General features: G+C 38.4%; 1 protein-coding gene across 1 annotated transcript; it reads right to left on the bottom strand.

Annotated features, from left to right (window-relative positions):
* Positions 1-8,230: 8,230 nt before the first annotated feature.
* On the bottom strand, positions 8,231-13,452 carry LOC107582690 (inositol hexakisphosphate kinase 2-like). The gene is made up of 5 exons (XM_016268617.1): positions 12,960-13,452; positions 10,834-11,047; positions 10,062-10,210; positions 9,756-9,931; positions 8,231-9,629 (listed from the first exon to the last, which is right to left on the bottom strand). Exons 1-5 carry the CDS (start codon positions 13,180-13,182, stop codon positions 9,108-9,110), a joined length of 1,284 nt encoding a protein of 427 aa, XP_016124103.1. The 5' UTR covers positions 13,183-13,452; the 3' UTR covers positions 8,231-9,107.
* Between the last annotated feature and the right edge of the window lie 1,572 nt (positions 13,453-15,024).

The raw sequence follows: 15,024 nt of genomic DNA, 5'->3' as shown, positions 1-15,024 counted from the left end.
GGGAAAACTCCTGAATATTCCTAGTCAGAGCTCACAGAGTCCATCTTTACTGTCCCATCACTGAATTTTAGAAACGTTTTACCACTTCTGACAAAAAGGAGAAAATGCTCAGCTGGAACTAACGACTAAGAACACGTTCTCCCAAGACAGCCCTCGTGACAGACCATTTTGAATGCTCAAATCATACAGAAATAAAAATAAAATGACAACAACAATCATAAAATAATAAAAGTGTTTTATAAGGTGTCAGCAAGTATGCGTGCGATATGCGAGTGTCCACCGCCTACAGGGTAGGCACGAGCCGGACCACTGGATGAGGAATCCTACAGCAACAGCAACAGAAAATATGCTATTAGGAAGGTTTTCCCTTCCATATCTAGTTCTATTTGGTTTCTGGTCTGCATCCAATAAAACAAGCTCTGGATTTGCAATATAAAATTTAGTGGAAGACGACAAGCACTGGTGACACTTACAGACCAAGTCCCCAGGAGGTTGACCAGGAAATTCCCACTGAAGCGGGTGGAGAGCATCTGCGAGATGACGATTATTCATGAACTGCCAAGTAATTATCAAGTTAAACACAGAATTGCATTCCATTAACTAGCATGCCTGTTTTGCTAGACTCTGTAGCATTTGACAACTTCCTTCTAGTCTGGCAATCCAACAAAATACTAAATAAGTTGTTCTCCCAGTACTAGCTATTAAATACTTTAAAACAAATATCTTAAGTATTCGTTTACAATTTTGTAGTAATACAAAGTGTTGCCGACGTGTTAAGAAAGTAGCTAACAGGCTAACGCTAGCTGTCCGAAGCATTCAATCATTAGCCACCAGAAAAACACTGCAAATGTGAATTCACATACGTAAAAACAACTGACGAACCAAACAAAGAAACTAAAGAGGAACTGAAATGCATTTTAATTGCAGTAAAGTACAGAACTAAACAAATAAAAACTAAGTAAATGAATCTTACATCAGCCTCTCAGGTTTCAATCAAAGAAAGCAGTCTGGCTAGCATGCTAATGGTGCCAACAGAACTCTAGTGTGATATAACTCTGTTAAACACTCGAGAAACGATTCAAAATATTACACTCACTCGCCATGGTGACGGTCCCCTGAAATCACGGTCACTATCTGAAGTCCCAGTGAGCTATAAACAGCTAGTCCAGCGCTACCGGTGCGCTCCGCCGCCCGGGTGAGAGAGAAAGAGAGAAGCGACAGAGCTGAAGGGAGGAGAGCGCTTTAGAGACACGTCAACACTACACCTACTCTACTACACGCCAGATGAACAGCGAGCCGCGGTTGATCTTCTGTTTCGCGTCATGTAATTTGATCAAGTGGCCAAAGTGTGACTCGTTAGGTTCATTTCTTACAAATGTTTCCAAGCACGCCACTTCGATTTTACTGTCGTTATGTACAACGTGAAAGTGACGTGTAGACGTTAAAAAATATATATAATATAAGCGTAAAGAAAGATATAATCATGTTAAAATTAACTCTGCTTACCGTTAAAGTGGTTAATATAGTATTTATGATTTATGAGTATTTATTTTCATGTAATGTAATGAGGTTTTATTATTATAGTAAAATCACTAGCCGCTCACGTTTAATGAAGAAAGTTGAAAGTGGGAACTAAAAACAATCAAATAAATACAATATACTTCCGGGTAAAATCGGCTTATGCTTTCATCTATCCAAATGGAATGGGCCGCTTGTGACGTTTGAATAATTTATGTGGTCTGTGATAAATTATTGTCCACATTAGTTATTGTAAAAACAAATTCTGCTCTTGTACAGTTGATTATAGTTAAGCAGCGTAGACAGATTCTTAAATGTCATCAGGTCTGCCATCAGGTCCTGTTTTCAGCTGTTATGTTGACATGTGGAGGCTTCATTTACTCATTATATCATTACCCAAAATATAAAAATAAGTAAAACAAATGACCTTCAGTTAATCACAGATATTGCCTTCCTTACTTTCATAGGCCAAATTAGAAGAATTCCGAGTCATACCTTCCAATATATTTAATGATGTTAAATTAATTAAAAAACAATTAAATTAAACGTTCTTTTTTGGCCAGTGGGTGTCATAGAACCATTAGTTAAAAGTTAAAATAAATTAATGTTTCTCTGTTCCATAATTTATTTCTCAAACCGACAGAGGGCTCCCGGTATTTTCTGTCATTACTGGTTCAAAATATTACACTCACTCGCCATGGTGACGGTCCCCTGAAATCACGGTCACTATCTGAAGTCCCAGTGAGCTATAAACAGCTAGTCCAACGCTACCGGTGCGCTCCGCCGCCCGGGTGAGAGAGAAAGAGAGAAGCGACAGAGCTGAAGGGAGGAGAGCGCTTTAGAGACACGTCAACACTACACCTACTCTACTACACGCCAGATGAACAGCGAGCCGCGGTTGATCTTCTGTTTCGCGTCATGTAATTTGATCAAGTGGCCAAAGTGTGACTCGTTAGGTTCATTTCTTACAAATGTTTCCAAGCACGCCACTTCGATTTTACTGTCGTTATGTACAACGTGAAAGTGACGTGTAGACGTTAAAAAATATATATAATATAAGCGTAAAGAAAGATATAATCATGTTAAAATTAACTCTGCTTACCGTTAAAGTGGTTAATATAGTATTTATGATTTATGAGTATTTATTTTCATGTAATGTAATGAGGTTTTATTATTATAGTAAAATCACTAGCCGCTCACGTTTAATGAAGAAAGTTGAAAGTGGGAACTAAAAACAATCAAATAAATACAATATACTTCCGGGTAAAATCGGCTTATGCTTTGATCTATCCAAATGGAATGGGCCGCTTGTGACGTTTGAATAATTTATGTGGTCTGTGATAAATTATTGTCCACATTAGTTATTGTAAAAACTAATTCTGCTCTTGTACAGTTGATTATAGTTAAGCAGCGTAGACAGATTCTTAAATGTCATCAGGTCTGCCATCAGGTCCTGTTTTCAGCTGTTATGTTGACATGTGGAGGCTTCATTTACTCATTATATCATTACCCAAAATATAAAAATAAGTAAAACAAATGACCTTCAGTTAATCACAGATATTGCCTTCCTTACTTTCATAGGCCAAATTAGAAGAATTCCGAGTCATACCTTCCAATATATTTAATGATGTTAAATTAATTAAAAAACAATTAAATTAAACGTTCTTTTTTGGCCAGTGGGTGTCATAGAACCATTAGTTAAAAGTTAAAATAAATTAATGTTTCTCTGTTCCATAATTTATTTCTCAAACCGACAGAGGGCTCCCGGTATTTTCTGTCATTACTCAAGGGTGGATGTTCACTCACTGAGCTTCACATTGCAAGAGTTGGTTATGTTTTATTAAGAGGTAATGTTTGCCCTTGGAATTGATTTCAGAAGCATTTTACCCGTATGATGCTTTTTCCCCCCTGCATGTATGTTCATTATCAATAAACATACATTTTCGAGCTGCTATTAAATCAAATTTAAAAATCAAAAAATTTCGCTCTGATTATACAGCTAACTACAATCAAAGCAGCTGATATCTGCAGAGGATCTAAACTCATTCTAAACCTATAGTTTGTTAGGCCTAAATTTAAATATTAAACACACACACACACATACACACACACATATATATATATATATATATATATATATATATATATATAACACAGGAAATCAATATGGTGCATTTTTTGCTACCATAATTTAAAATTCTCTGCTATTTCTTTCCTCATCTGTGGCATATTATGCTTAATTTCTGGCCCTAGTTATTATATTATGAAAACAGGGCCTGTTGTAAATATTATTTGCTTTTACTGATTAATAGACTGTGTTTGTGTGTAATTGTTGATGGTGTTTTGATGTGAAATTGATCCTAGAAATATATGATACATACTACTTTAGCAAGGAAAATTTGCTCTCACACATGCACATGATCTATTTTTGGAAACAGCCATGAGGATTTTATCCACTGCAATTCTGCACACTGCTTTCTGGCTGCATTTTCAGTACACACACACACAGACAGTGACTGCTGAACAGTGGACAGTTTTGTCCATTGCGGTTACATAAATTAATTTGCCCTTAGAGGACAACACGCCAACGTATCTGTCATTTCTGCATTACTTTTCCCTCTATTTTGTCTCTCTTTCACACAATCAGAATTGATCACATTCCACACGCTGACACATTAAATCACAGTGAAATTTAACATACCTGCCAGACAATGTCAGACTTTATTTGGTCAGCTCTACGGTCTTAAAATGTCTAAGGTCATTGAAAGATGTTGTCATCAGTATAGTCTCAGCCTGAAGTTCTCCATGGCAGACAGTGCTTTCTATGCATTGTGCTTTCTATAACATGCTTAAGTGTCACCTGCATTTGCATTTTCCAAAGAGGAGAGACCACAAATGATCAAAATGTTAAATCTGAGAGACTTATTTGTTCTACTGAGACCACTGTTAATTTCAGGTCACTCATTCATCTTATGCGACATTGAGAACGCAGTGTCAACAAAAATACTATGATAAACCGTTATTTCTCAGCCGGTAACTGACTCTCTTATCCATAACACATTATAACGAAAGCATGGCTTGTGTGAGACACAATAAACTAATAACACTTATGTAAGACATTGATTTGAACCCAGACAGGAAAATAGTTACAGTTATTCTTATCAGAACACTTTATTCAACATGCCAATTTCATTATTTGATATTTTTTGTTTTGGAGTAAATCATAAATCCATTGTAAGTGAATTATCCATTTCACTTCAATAGGACAATTTACAAATGAATGTTTGTATGAATGACTTTACTTATAATTACATACAATTTACACACATTATTTGCAGAAGGAGAATTTCCAGTTTGGATTTTATCATACTCATAATCTTCTCAGATAAGTGGGGAGGTTGTGATGTCGTGGGAGTTGTGATGTCATATAATTAGCAACAGTGATGACATCAGTGTCATGTGAGAAGCAGTTCTATAAGTGGGTAATAGGATCCTGTAAACACCTACACCCCTATACATACAGTATATTGATGTATACACACACAAACAGCAGTTTCTGCAAAACACATAGTATTCAAATCACTCAATATCATGTGTCAATTATTGTTTTTTTTAAATTAAAAAATACAATCTACAACCTCTAAAACAACAACCTCTACAATTCTGTTCTAAAGTGAAAAATATCAGATAATTAAGTAGTAATATGGAGACCACAACTGTCTTTTGCCACCAGTTCTGCTTGGAACAGTGGCCCGAGTAAACAGATTTGGATTATACCAGATTATTCTATATTATAGGCCACCACTGCCTCTGTTGTCTTACATGACACTCACACAGCAGTCTGTGTGTGATGATTCCTTAGCGGGAAATTTGAATGTCATTTTGAGATAGTCGTGTTAGTCATAAATCACAACTATAAGTCAAAGTTTAATTTTAATAGTGTAGAACTTTATGGTAAAAAGAGAATCAGTTATACACATAATGAAATAAAGCTACCAGGCCTTAACAAGATCAATCTCAAACATGCTATTTAGGGTAAAGTAAAAAGTAAAGTAAAGTAAAGTAGTAAAGTAAAATGAAATATGGTATGGGAGAATATTTGCTTTGGTCATCAACATCAGAGATGACCATAGCAAAATATACTATTGGAAAACTAATATGCATATGTGTGTTCTCTGCCCTGCTGGCAATGTATACTTGGCCCATAATATTTGTCAGCAGTTCAATGAATTTTGACCAGTAGAACTGAACATTCATCATCTCTGACAGGTTAAACAACTGTCTCTCTTGCTCTATTCTGCTATCCTTCTCACTACCAACTGTATTATTATCTTTTTGTCGCTCTCCCATTTTATTCATCACTCTCATGCTATCATTCCATCTTTAGGCCTTTTTATTCTTTTATTCACATTAGTGGAAAGGATGAGGCAATGAACACCTGACTGCTGTTCAGTTTAATCATTACATCAGTGTCCAACTAAATGTACTGTGAATAAAGTGCATACATACTTTATTAAAAAACTTTCTTATAAGTACCTGATACACATAAGGAACAACTTAAAATATAACCTTATATGGGACACAGAAAATGGGAGTGTGTAGGATGGAAGTGTAGCTAAATTAAAAGTGTTTCACTATTTCTGCGGCCTTGTTGATAAGGATGGACAAGCTAATTAATTAGATAATCATATGATAAACATGTTGTGTAAGCTTTGCAATAGCACATAACAAGGCCCCAAAAGAATGACTGTGAGAGGAAACAGTTGCATGACTCCAGGAACAGCTCATATTTCAGCCTAATGAGGGTTCATGTCAATTAAAGGAACAGTACACCCCCCCAAAAAAAGGTCATTATTTACTCATTCCATAATACTGTATGTCATGTTTTTTTTGGTGTCCTTTGATAGCCCTTGGTCACTCTTAACTTCCTTTGTGGCATGTCATGTTTTTTTTGGTGTCCTTTGATAGCCCTTGGTCACTCTTAACTTCCTTTGTGGTAAAAGCTGCGTATTTATTTTTTATAGATTAAAGTATTATAATCATTTCTGAAGGATCATGTAACACTGCAGATTGGAGTAATGGGTGCTGAAAAGTCAGCACTGCCATCACAGGAATAAATTACATTTTAAAATGTATTACAATAGAAAACAGCTATTTTAAATTGGTGAGCATAAGAGATTTAGTTTGAAAACAAAACAATCTGGTTAAATCAAGCCATACATCAGTGCTACATATGTAAGTGCTACTCTACTCATATCAGCATTACATAACAGTGAAGATATGGCCATTTTTCAGCTTATGCCTTTTCTCCATTCACATTGTGCATCTTGCTAAAAATACAGAGATGGTTGCCATAGTAATCCATCATTATTACAAAACCCATTCTCACAGCAACATATGAGGAAAGGGGATGTCATGGGAGCTGTAAAAAGACAATTCATACTGACAGCACACAAATGTTCAAAGAAAACTATAGATCTAACCACTTCAGTCAAGGCCAACATGATATTACACCCTAATGCCTACAATTAAAACTAGACTAAATTATACTGAAAGTGCATAATTGTCATAAATCAAGACTGTAAAGAAGTCTAGAGGTTTTCAATCTCCACATTTATGTGGAGAAAAATGTATATATGAATGTGGAGAAAAGTGAACCATAATATTTAAGGCATTCTAAGTAATCAGACATTTCCTTTCTTGAGGGAAAATGTGGCAAACACATGACTACTTGCAACTACTTGGCATCGTCCATCCGCACTGTTCGGACAGCATTCCATGAATATTTTCCACTTAACGTTTGTTACCTGGTAACATTTTGAAATTTCAAACCAATTGCTCTCTTCCAGAAAGCTTTCACATGTTGACCTGATTCAGAATGTGCCAATGGTATTTCCCACTTACGAGTAGTTTTCCGGCATTTGGAATGTAATCCAGAGCTTTCCTTGGTAATGTGAGTACTAATACAGCTGAGAGAGTCACAGACTGCACCAAGGACACGAGAGGACAAACATATATGGTGGATGACCCGTAAAATGCAATATCTACTAACACATTATTCCACATCCATACACAACATCCTTAACTCAAGATAGGTCACATGAGGAAACACACAAGCAAGCCACTACAGTCTGCATGTACGCAGTTCTAACCTACAATCCAGGCCAAATCCCTTGCACTCCTGCCCAAATACACCCACAAACAACAGGCTTAGAGAGTGCATGTGGAAAGCTTTTAGTGAAAGGTTTAGCAAATCCGTAATATGCCTGCTGGGGCTCGGCCAAAGCAGCAGTGAGTTGTACATCTGGTGTCCGAATCCAGTGTCCTCTGACAAATGAAAGCTATGTCCCTCATTTATGGTTTAAAAAGGATTTTGCCGCATTATATCTTGTATCAAGAGCATACAGCCTACATTTGAAACATGTACATTGACCAGAGTCTGAATCTACTGTAAAAGTACACTGCCGTTTACACATTAGTAGCCATAGACTTCGACCGAATTGAATCTGCCTTTGGAGGCCTTGCTGCATGGCTATTTATTTCAAGTACACAAACATATGCGCTAACCGGAGTGCTATTATTAGTTGGCTTTTGGTAATTGTAGTTGTCAAAGTCATAAGTAACATCAGACATCAAAGAGGACATATATCGTGCTCATGCCATAATCTCTTTTTTTGTACAAAACAAACTCAAAATGTACCACAACAAAGCAGATTTCTTTTTATTTTGTTTCATATTGTCAAAAACAGAGAAAACCATGACATAAAAATAATTTCTCTACCTATATCACTTACATCATACGGTAGAACTAGGGATGGAATGTCACATTTCCATTCACATTTGATAGAAATATTCTTATAAATAAATAGGGTTCTCTTTAAAGTCTCTGGAGTGAGGACGCTAATCTTCAACACGTGCCTATGGAATGAAGAGGATCCAAGATAATGAAATATATTAAAATGTCCAAGAGAAAAAGTCTTTTATGATTAGGAATGTGGAAAGGACTATGCAAATTGCCTTTTCCACACACTCATCATTCCCTACAAAGTCTCTTCCTTTGAGTCCTGCTTAGTGTTTCTAAAGCACCTTCATGTATGTTGCTTAGTTGCTTGTCATATCAATTTATGATTGTGCTACCATTGCTACAAATCCACCTCTTCAAAAGGTGTGTAGATAATCACATTTTGCAAATGTCTTTTTATAAATGTCTCTTTTAATGCAAGCATCAGCTTATTTCCCTTATCTTTCATAGATGAAGAGAACAAATGAAGATACAAGAGCAGATGTGATGTCACAGAAACTCATCCACTGCCATCCCCTACGATTCGGGGCGAGCAGAAACAACAGGCATGGAGAGGGACCACACTTCTTCACCTCAGTGAGAAATTACAAAAGAGTTCAGTCCCCTCAGCTCCGGTGGGTTTCTGGATTTTCCTTTTGACCCTCACCTACGCAACCGCTTCCTGCTAGGGCTATGAAAAAGCATAGCAGGGCGAGCTAAGTTTGAACTTTAAACCCTGATGGCATGGTCAGGATGCCCATGGTAAGCCTCGGCATGGTAAATGCACGGTAAGACGTCGCACAAATGTTTAGTCATTGCTGTGCTCTTCAAGCTGTGACAGAATGCTGATGAGATTCTGCAGGCCGAAGATGTAGCCGCTGTCTCCACCTTCATGGACGATGCCGTCCTCTCCATAATCACGACATGTCGTGTGGGCGAAATCGATCATTCGGACGTCCACCATTGGTGAAACGCTGCTGGAGTGATCGTGACGCCCTCCGTAAGCTCCCTCCTCATCGTCGTCCTCATCATCGTCCTCCTCATCTTCCTCCTCGCCTCCACGAGAGGGCCGGGATCTAGATGGGGCAGGGGGTGGAGCCCCGTCATAAATAATGAGAAGAGAGGAGGAGAAGAAGCGATAGCTCTCGCAAGCCTCCAGCACCGCTCTCATCTCTCTCAGTCTTTGCAGCACTGGGGTCAGAAGTTCTCTGCGCAGAACTCGGCCGTCACTGAAGAACTGGCACAGAGCCTCTTTGAACCCGGCCAGACTCAGCTTACGCCCGTGATACTTATTCATGAATATCAGCTGCCCTGTAGTGCTGTGATACTCCTATCAGGGGAAACACAGATCGGAATTACACTTAGGGTTGTACAAATCACTAAAACAAAGACATACCCAATGTGAATCTTTGTGGCACGTACGTGTCTGTAGACTTTTTAGAAGATGTGTAGTTACCTGCATGCCACAGAGGCGTACTCCAATAGAAGAGGAAGTGCTTTGTTGGCATTTGCGAATCTGATTTGCTTTCTTCTCCTCAGAGGCATCGTCCCCATGCTGACGTGTTCCCATCTTCAGATCAAGAACGCATGGGACCCGGTACCGCCATGTTAGATTTTCCAGCAAAATAAATTCTGAGAGATGTCATGGGTCAAGGGAAAAAGTACTACAAAGATGCATTTTTAATTGTATAAATGAGCATGTCTTACAAGATGTTATGCCTGTGTCATCATTATAAGTTTGTCCACTTGTTAAAAAGGATACTGTGCTGGTTTCTGTGTTTGGAGTTCTCCTTCATCCTCTGTAGGTGTTGCTGGTGACACTGCAGACTCCAAGGGTTGTGTTTGATCTGAGGAACCACATTTCCTTTCTCCAGACTGTAGTGCAAAACCTCTGCCTTATCATCCCGATTACTGCAGAGATCAGAGGAAAAAGACTTTACAAATTACTGTCATCATGTGCATGTGTGTGTGTGCCAAATATTGAATTATATGATAAGGATGTGCATATAACTGTTCAAAAGTCTGGGGTCTGTAAATGTTTTTAATGTTTTCAAAAGAAGTCTCTTGTGCTCACCAATGCTGCATTTATTTGATCAAAAAAATGACAGTAAAAACCGTAATACTGTGAAATATTTTTACAATTTAAAATAACTTCTTTGTGTTTCAACAAATTTTAAAATGTAATTTACACCTCTGATGGCAAATCAGAATTTTAAGCAGCCATTTACTTCAGTCTTCAGTGACACACAATCCTTCAGAAATCATTCTAACAAGCTCATTTGCTAGTCAAGAAACATTTCTTTTTAACAATCTTGCAAAAAAATTGCCTAATATTTTGTGGAAACCGTGGTACATTTTTTCAAATGTTTTCAAAATGTTTTTGTAAGAATTTTCAAGTCTTAACTGGTATTTTTCATCAATTCAATGCATTTTTGTGAATTAAAAGTATTAATTTCTTTAAAAAAAGAAAAAAAGAAATCCCACTGACCCCAAACTTTTGAATGGTAGTTAATTAGCCATGTGACCTCCATTACCTTTTGCCCTTCTCCTCTTTTCGGCTCTGTCTGGCTCTCTCGCTTTCTGGTAGTGGGCCTGATGGTTTCTTTTTCCCCCACTTAAGCTTATTCTTGGGCTCTCCATCAGCAGAGGGCTCCTTGTTTTCCAAATCAGCTGGATCACTGTGGAGTGGGTACGCTATCAAACACAGATTCCCCTCCTCATCTTCCTCAAAACTCACCGACACCACACCTGGAGAGAACATGAGGGAAAGAAAGAGAAAAAGAGAGACAATGAGTACACTGGAGGTTATATTGACACATAAACAACATATGATTCAGATATGACGAATCATATGATTATAAAATGTAGTTCTTACCCAATCCGGCTTATACTGTACTTTAATAAGCAGAAAAGATAAGCAGAGGGTTGAGAAGGGAATGAATTTGTATAGACAGTGAATATTCAACACCGTCATCGGTCGTTGACGTCGTGGCCTAATGGTTAGAGAGTCGGACTCATAACCCAAAGGTTGTGGGTTTGAGTCGCGTACCAGCAGGGATTGTAGGTGGGGGGTGTGAATGTACAGCGCTCTCTCCCACCTTCAATACCACGACAAGGTGCCCTTGAGCAAGGCACCGAACCCCCAACTGCTCCCCGGGCGCCGCAGCATAAATGGCTGCCCACTGCTCCGGGTGTGTGTTCACGGTTTGTGTGTGTTCACTGCTGTGTGTGAGCACTTTGGATGGGTAAATGCAGAGCACTAATTCCGAGTATGGGTCACCATACTTGGCCACATGTCACTTCACTTCACGTCATGTAAATGTGAGAGTGTGGGAGGGAGTTTTGCATGCCTTCTAGTGCTAAGCAGAAAAAGACACACAAAAAACACAGGAGGCAAGAAAGTACAATTCAATGAGCTCTTTTATTACCACTCATTGGACAAACCATCTGCAATATTCCCACATTAGATATCAAATACAGATGAGAAGCATATGACAACTTTATAGTCTGAGCTTTACAGAAACTGTGTCACTGAAATTTACAGACAGCAACAATTTGGAAAACTGCATTGGTACATTCAGTATACAGATGAATACATAACATACAAAGCAAAAATATACATATACAGAAGTGTGGCATGTGGCCTAAGATCTGATTTATGGTGGTATCTCATGATAACCATAGATGGAACTAAGCATCACAAGGGGATTATGGGTAGTTGAGTGGGGTAGGGGGTAAAGACAGAGAAAGAAAGAGAACAGCAAAACATTTTCAACATTGAATGGCATAATAAGCATTAAAAAACTAATTATTCTTATCACAAAACACAAGCTTTAACTGCTGAAACCTGTCTGTGTTGTTTGTGTGTAAGTATATGGTGCGAGTTCAGGCACTAGGACCCTGCAGCCTCAACCTCTGCAGTCATGGTAGAAGATGACATCAATAGCAGTGATGTCACGTCTATGCACCAACGCTCAAACACACTTTGGCTTATACTTGCTGAGTCAGAGAACATGCGTGGTTAGTTTCTTTTAGCGTGTGTCAAGCTTTATGGTGAGTAAGAAAAACAGCGGAGCCTTATAATTGTGAAAGAGACGAGCATGTTAGTATATAAGTACTGTTAAGTATGCACAAGCTTCTTTTTTTTAGTACTAAACCCCTGCCCAGTCAATGACACCACAAGAGATGCCAGTGTGTCTGTATGCCTGAGTGTGTTTAAATATATCAGACTAAAACAACTGAACATGATATTCCATCTGATGCCATGAACATAAATCTGAGTGCCCAAAAGTGTTATGAGTAAGAGTGTGCATGTCTTATAACTCTATGTATATATGTATCTATCCAAATTTCTTTTCATCTATCTATATCTATCCATCCATTTAAATCTCATTCAAAAGGGTCATCCAATCAGTTACAGCATATGAAAGTGTGTGTGGCCTTGTTATAGGAGTCACGCTGCACTGTATGAAATAAGTCAGTGTAACTTATTCATATAAATTCTTCATAACAATGATTTAAAGCACTCCTTACGCAATTTTGTGCACAGATAGAGTGAAAAGAAAGCAAGAGAGAGGAAGGAATACTATCATACACAATACATAAACAAGAAAGTGGCTGATTGGTTGTAATGGTGATGTTCTGTTAAGTGTCCACTTACCTTTGTACTGTGGCGTGAATTTGCGGATCTCGGGTGGCAGGCTCTTGTAAAACTGGTGTTCTCTGGGTATTAGTGGTTTACAGATGGTCTGTTCCCCAAACCGCAGTACACAAGAGTGGCCGCCGACTTGATGGACAAATGGTTCCAACATCACTCCTCCCTTCGTTTCTTCTTTCCCTGGGTATCTACACCCCTCCATCAGCGCTTCTAAAGCCGGACTCATCTTCTGTACACATCTGTCTCTCTCAGGCTGATCTATAGCTTTCTATTTGTCTGTCTGTCTACTCTGTTCCTGTTTCCTTGGTGGCAGTTCAGGCACAAAAGGCTGAGAAAACAAACAAAAATATTCCTGTTTTTTTCTGTTAAAGGAATACGGAAATAGTAATCCAGAAGGAGTTATGTTATAATAATGTTTTTTTCCTAAGCGTAGAAAGGTTAACACTGTGGACAGACTGTGAGAGCGTCTCTGTCCCTGTCTCTGCTGTAACTGAGAGATCTGTTCTAAGCAGGCAGGAAAAATATTACAACAGGTCACATGGTTCCACCCCCCTCCTGAAACTCAACCAATCAGAGCACAGCAGCTGTTGTTGGGTTGGAAATGAGAAAGGGGAAACTGAACAAAGGGAAAGGAAAGCGAGAGAGATATATAAGTGGGGGTTGTTGGAGTTAAAGACCAAAACAAAGAGATATGAGAAATGAGGAAAGGAAAGAGAAAGTACACTGTCATTCTCCACAGTTTTCTCCTGCTTGATTAGGAAACTGAGAGACAGCTGAAACATGGAAAATATAACCAGATATTCCAAGTCTGTATTCACAACGCACAGTGAAGGGGATGTGGTCCACTAGTCTCCAGGATAGCAGTCAATCAATACGAATTTCTCAATGAGTAATTCATCACATTTTACCTTTGGTGCCCTCAATCTTAAATATTTTGGATACATCCTTGGAATTCACCATATTTTAAAGCTTAAAGCTCAATACTTACGTTTTTTTTTTACGTGTACACTAGGGTGTGCCTACAGTGTTTGTGACTGAAATATTGTCATCCGAATAGTACGTGCGCTTAGATTTCTCTAAGTGCAAGCAATCTGTAAAATAATAGACATGGAAAAATAATACATTTTGTTCATGTACTTACTACCGACATTGCAACAATACAAAGTTGGTTAAAAGTCAGTGAACTTACCCTTAAAGTGTGCAAAATATAATGACTTCTTCAAAAGTTTCCTGAACATTGCTTCCACTGGATTCAGCGAACAGATAGTCCCGTCCCAAACTCACTGCTTGATTCAATTATATTAAAGGGGTCATATGATGCGATTTAAATTTTTTCCTTTCTCTTTGGAGTGTTACAAGCTCTTGGTGCATAAAGAAGATCTGTAAAGTTGCAAAGACTAAAGTCTCAAATCCAAAGAGATATTCTTTATAAAAGTTAACCACGCTTACCTAAAACAGCTGGTTCTAACACGCCCCCACATGTCTACGTCACGATGTGGGAAGATTTGCATAACGCCACCCAAATGTTCACGCAAAGAATGAAGGCATAACTTTTATTCTCGCTGTAGTATTGTTGTTGCCGCCGCCGCAATGTCGAAACTACTTTGTTTACGAAACTACTTTGTTTGGCCTTCCAAAAGAGGATGATATCCGCTTCGTCATGCCTGGAGCTGATCCGTGCTGGTCGCTGAGGAAATACATAAACTTCGGTCTTCCAAAAGAGGACACGACCAGAAATCAGTGGTTAAGTTGTATTTACAACACTGTTCCAGAACAGTTTGACCCAAATATTCAGATGTGTCCAGCGCATTTTATGGAGGACTGTTTCCTGATCCTGGTAGAACAGACTACAATGCCGGCTGTTCTGACTCACAGACTGTAAGTACGTTTTTTTATATTTAAAGAATTTGCCACTGACGATTCAAATGCAAGTTTTGAGCAGTGTAGTAGAGTAGCGTTTGTAGTTTGTTGTCATTTGTTGTCATTTCTCCAATCACAAACGCAGACATGGTTTTATGTTTACGTGGCGCGATGCAATGCAACACGTAAAAAGACAGTATAAGTCATT

This window comes from Sinocyclocheilus grahami, unplaced genomic scaffold (genome assembly GCF_001515645.1).
Source record: "Sinocyclocheilus grahami isolate Dianchi unplaced genomic scaffold, SAMN03320097.WGS_v1.1 scaffold47.1, whole genome shotgun sequence".
Lineage (NCBI taxonomy): Eukaryota > Metazoa > Chordata > Actinopteri > Cypriniformes > Cyprinidae > Sinocyclocheilus > Sinocyclocheilus grahami.
Note: the sequence above shows the minus strand (reverse complement) of the source record. Positions and strands in the feature narration are given on the sequence as shown.

Excerpts from the sequence above, each read along its gene's own strand:
- LOC107582690 (XM_016268617.1), bottom strand. The coding sequence starts at position 13,182 with ATGAGTCCGGCTTTAGAAGCGCTGATGGAGGGGTGTAGATACCCAGGG. Across the intron at positions 9,932-10,061 it reads CAAACACAGAAACCAGCACA|AATTTATTTTGCTGGAAAAT; the intron begins GTATCCTTTTTA and ends GACATCTCTCAG. Across the intron at positions 9,630-9,755 it reads TACGCCTCTGTGGCATGCAG|GAGTATCACAGCACTACAGG; the intron begins GTAACTACACAT and ends TTCCCCTGATAG.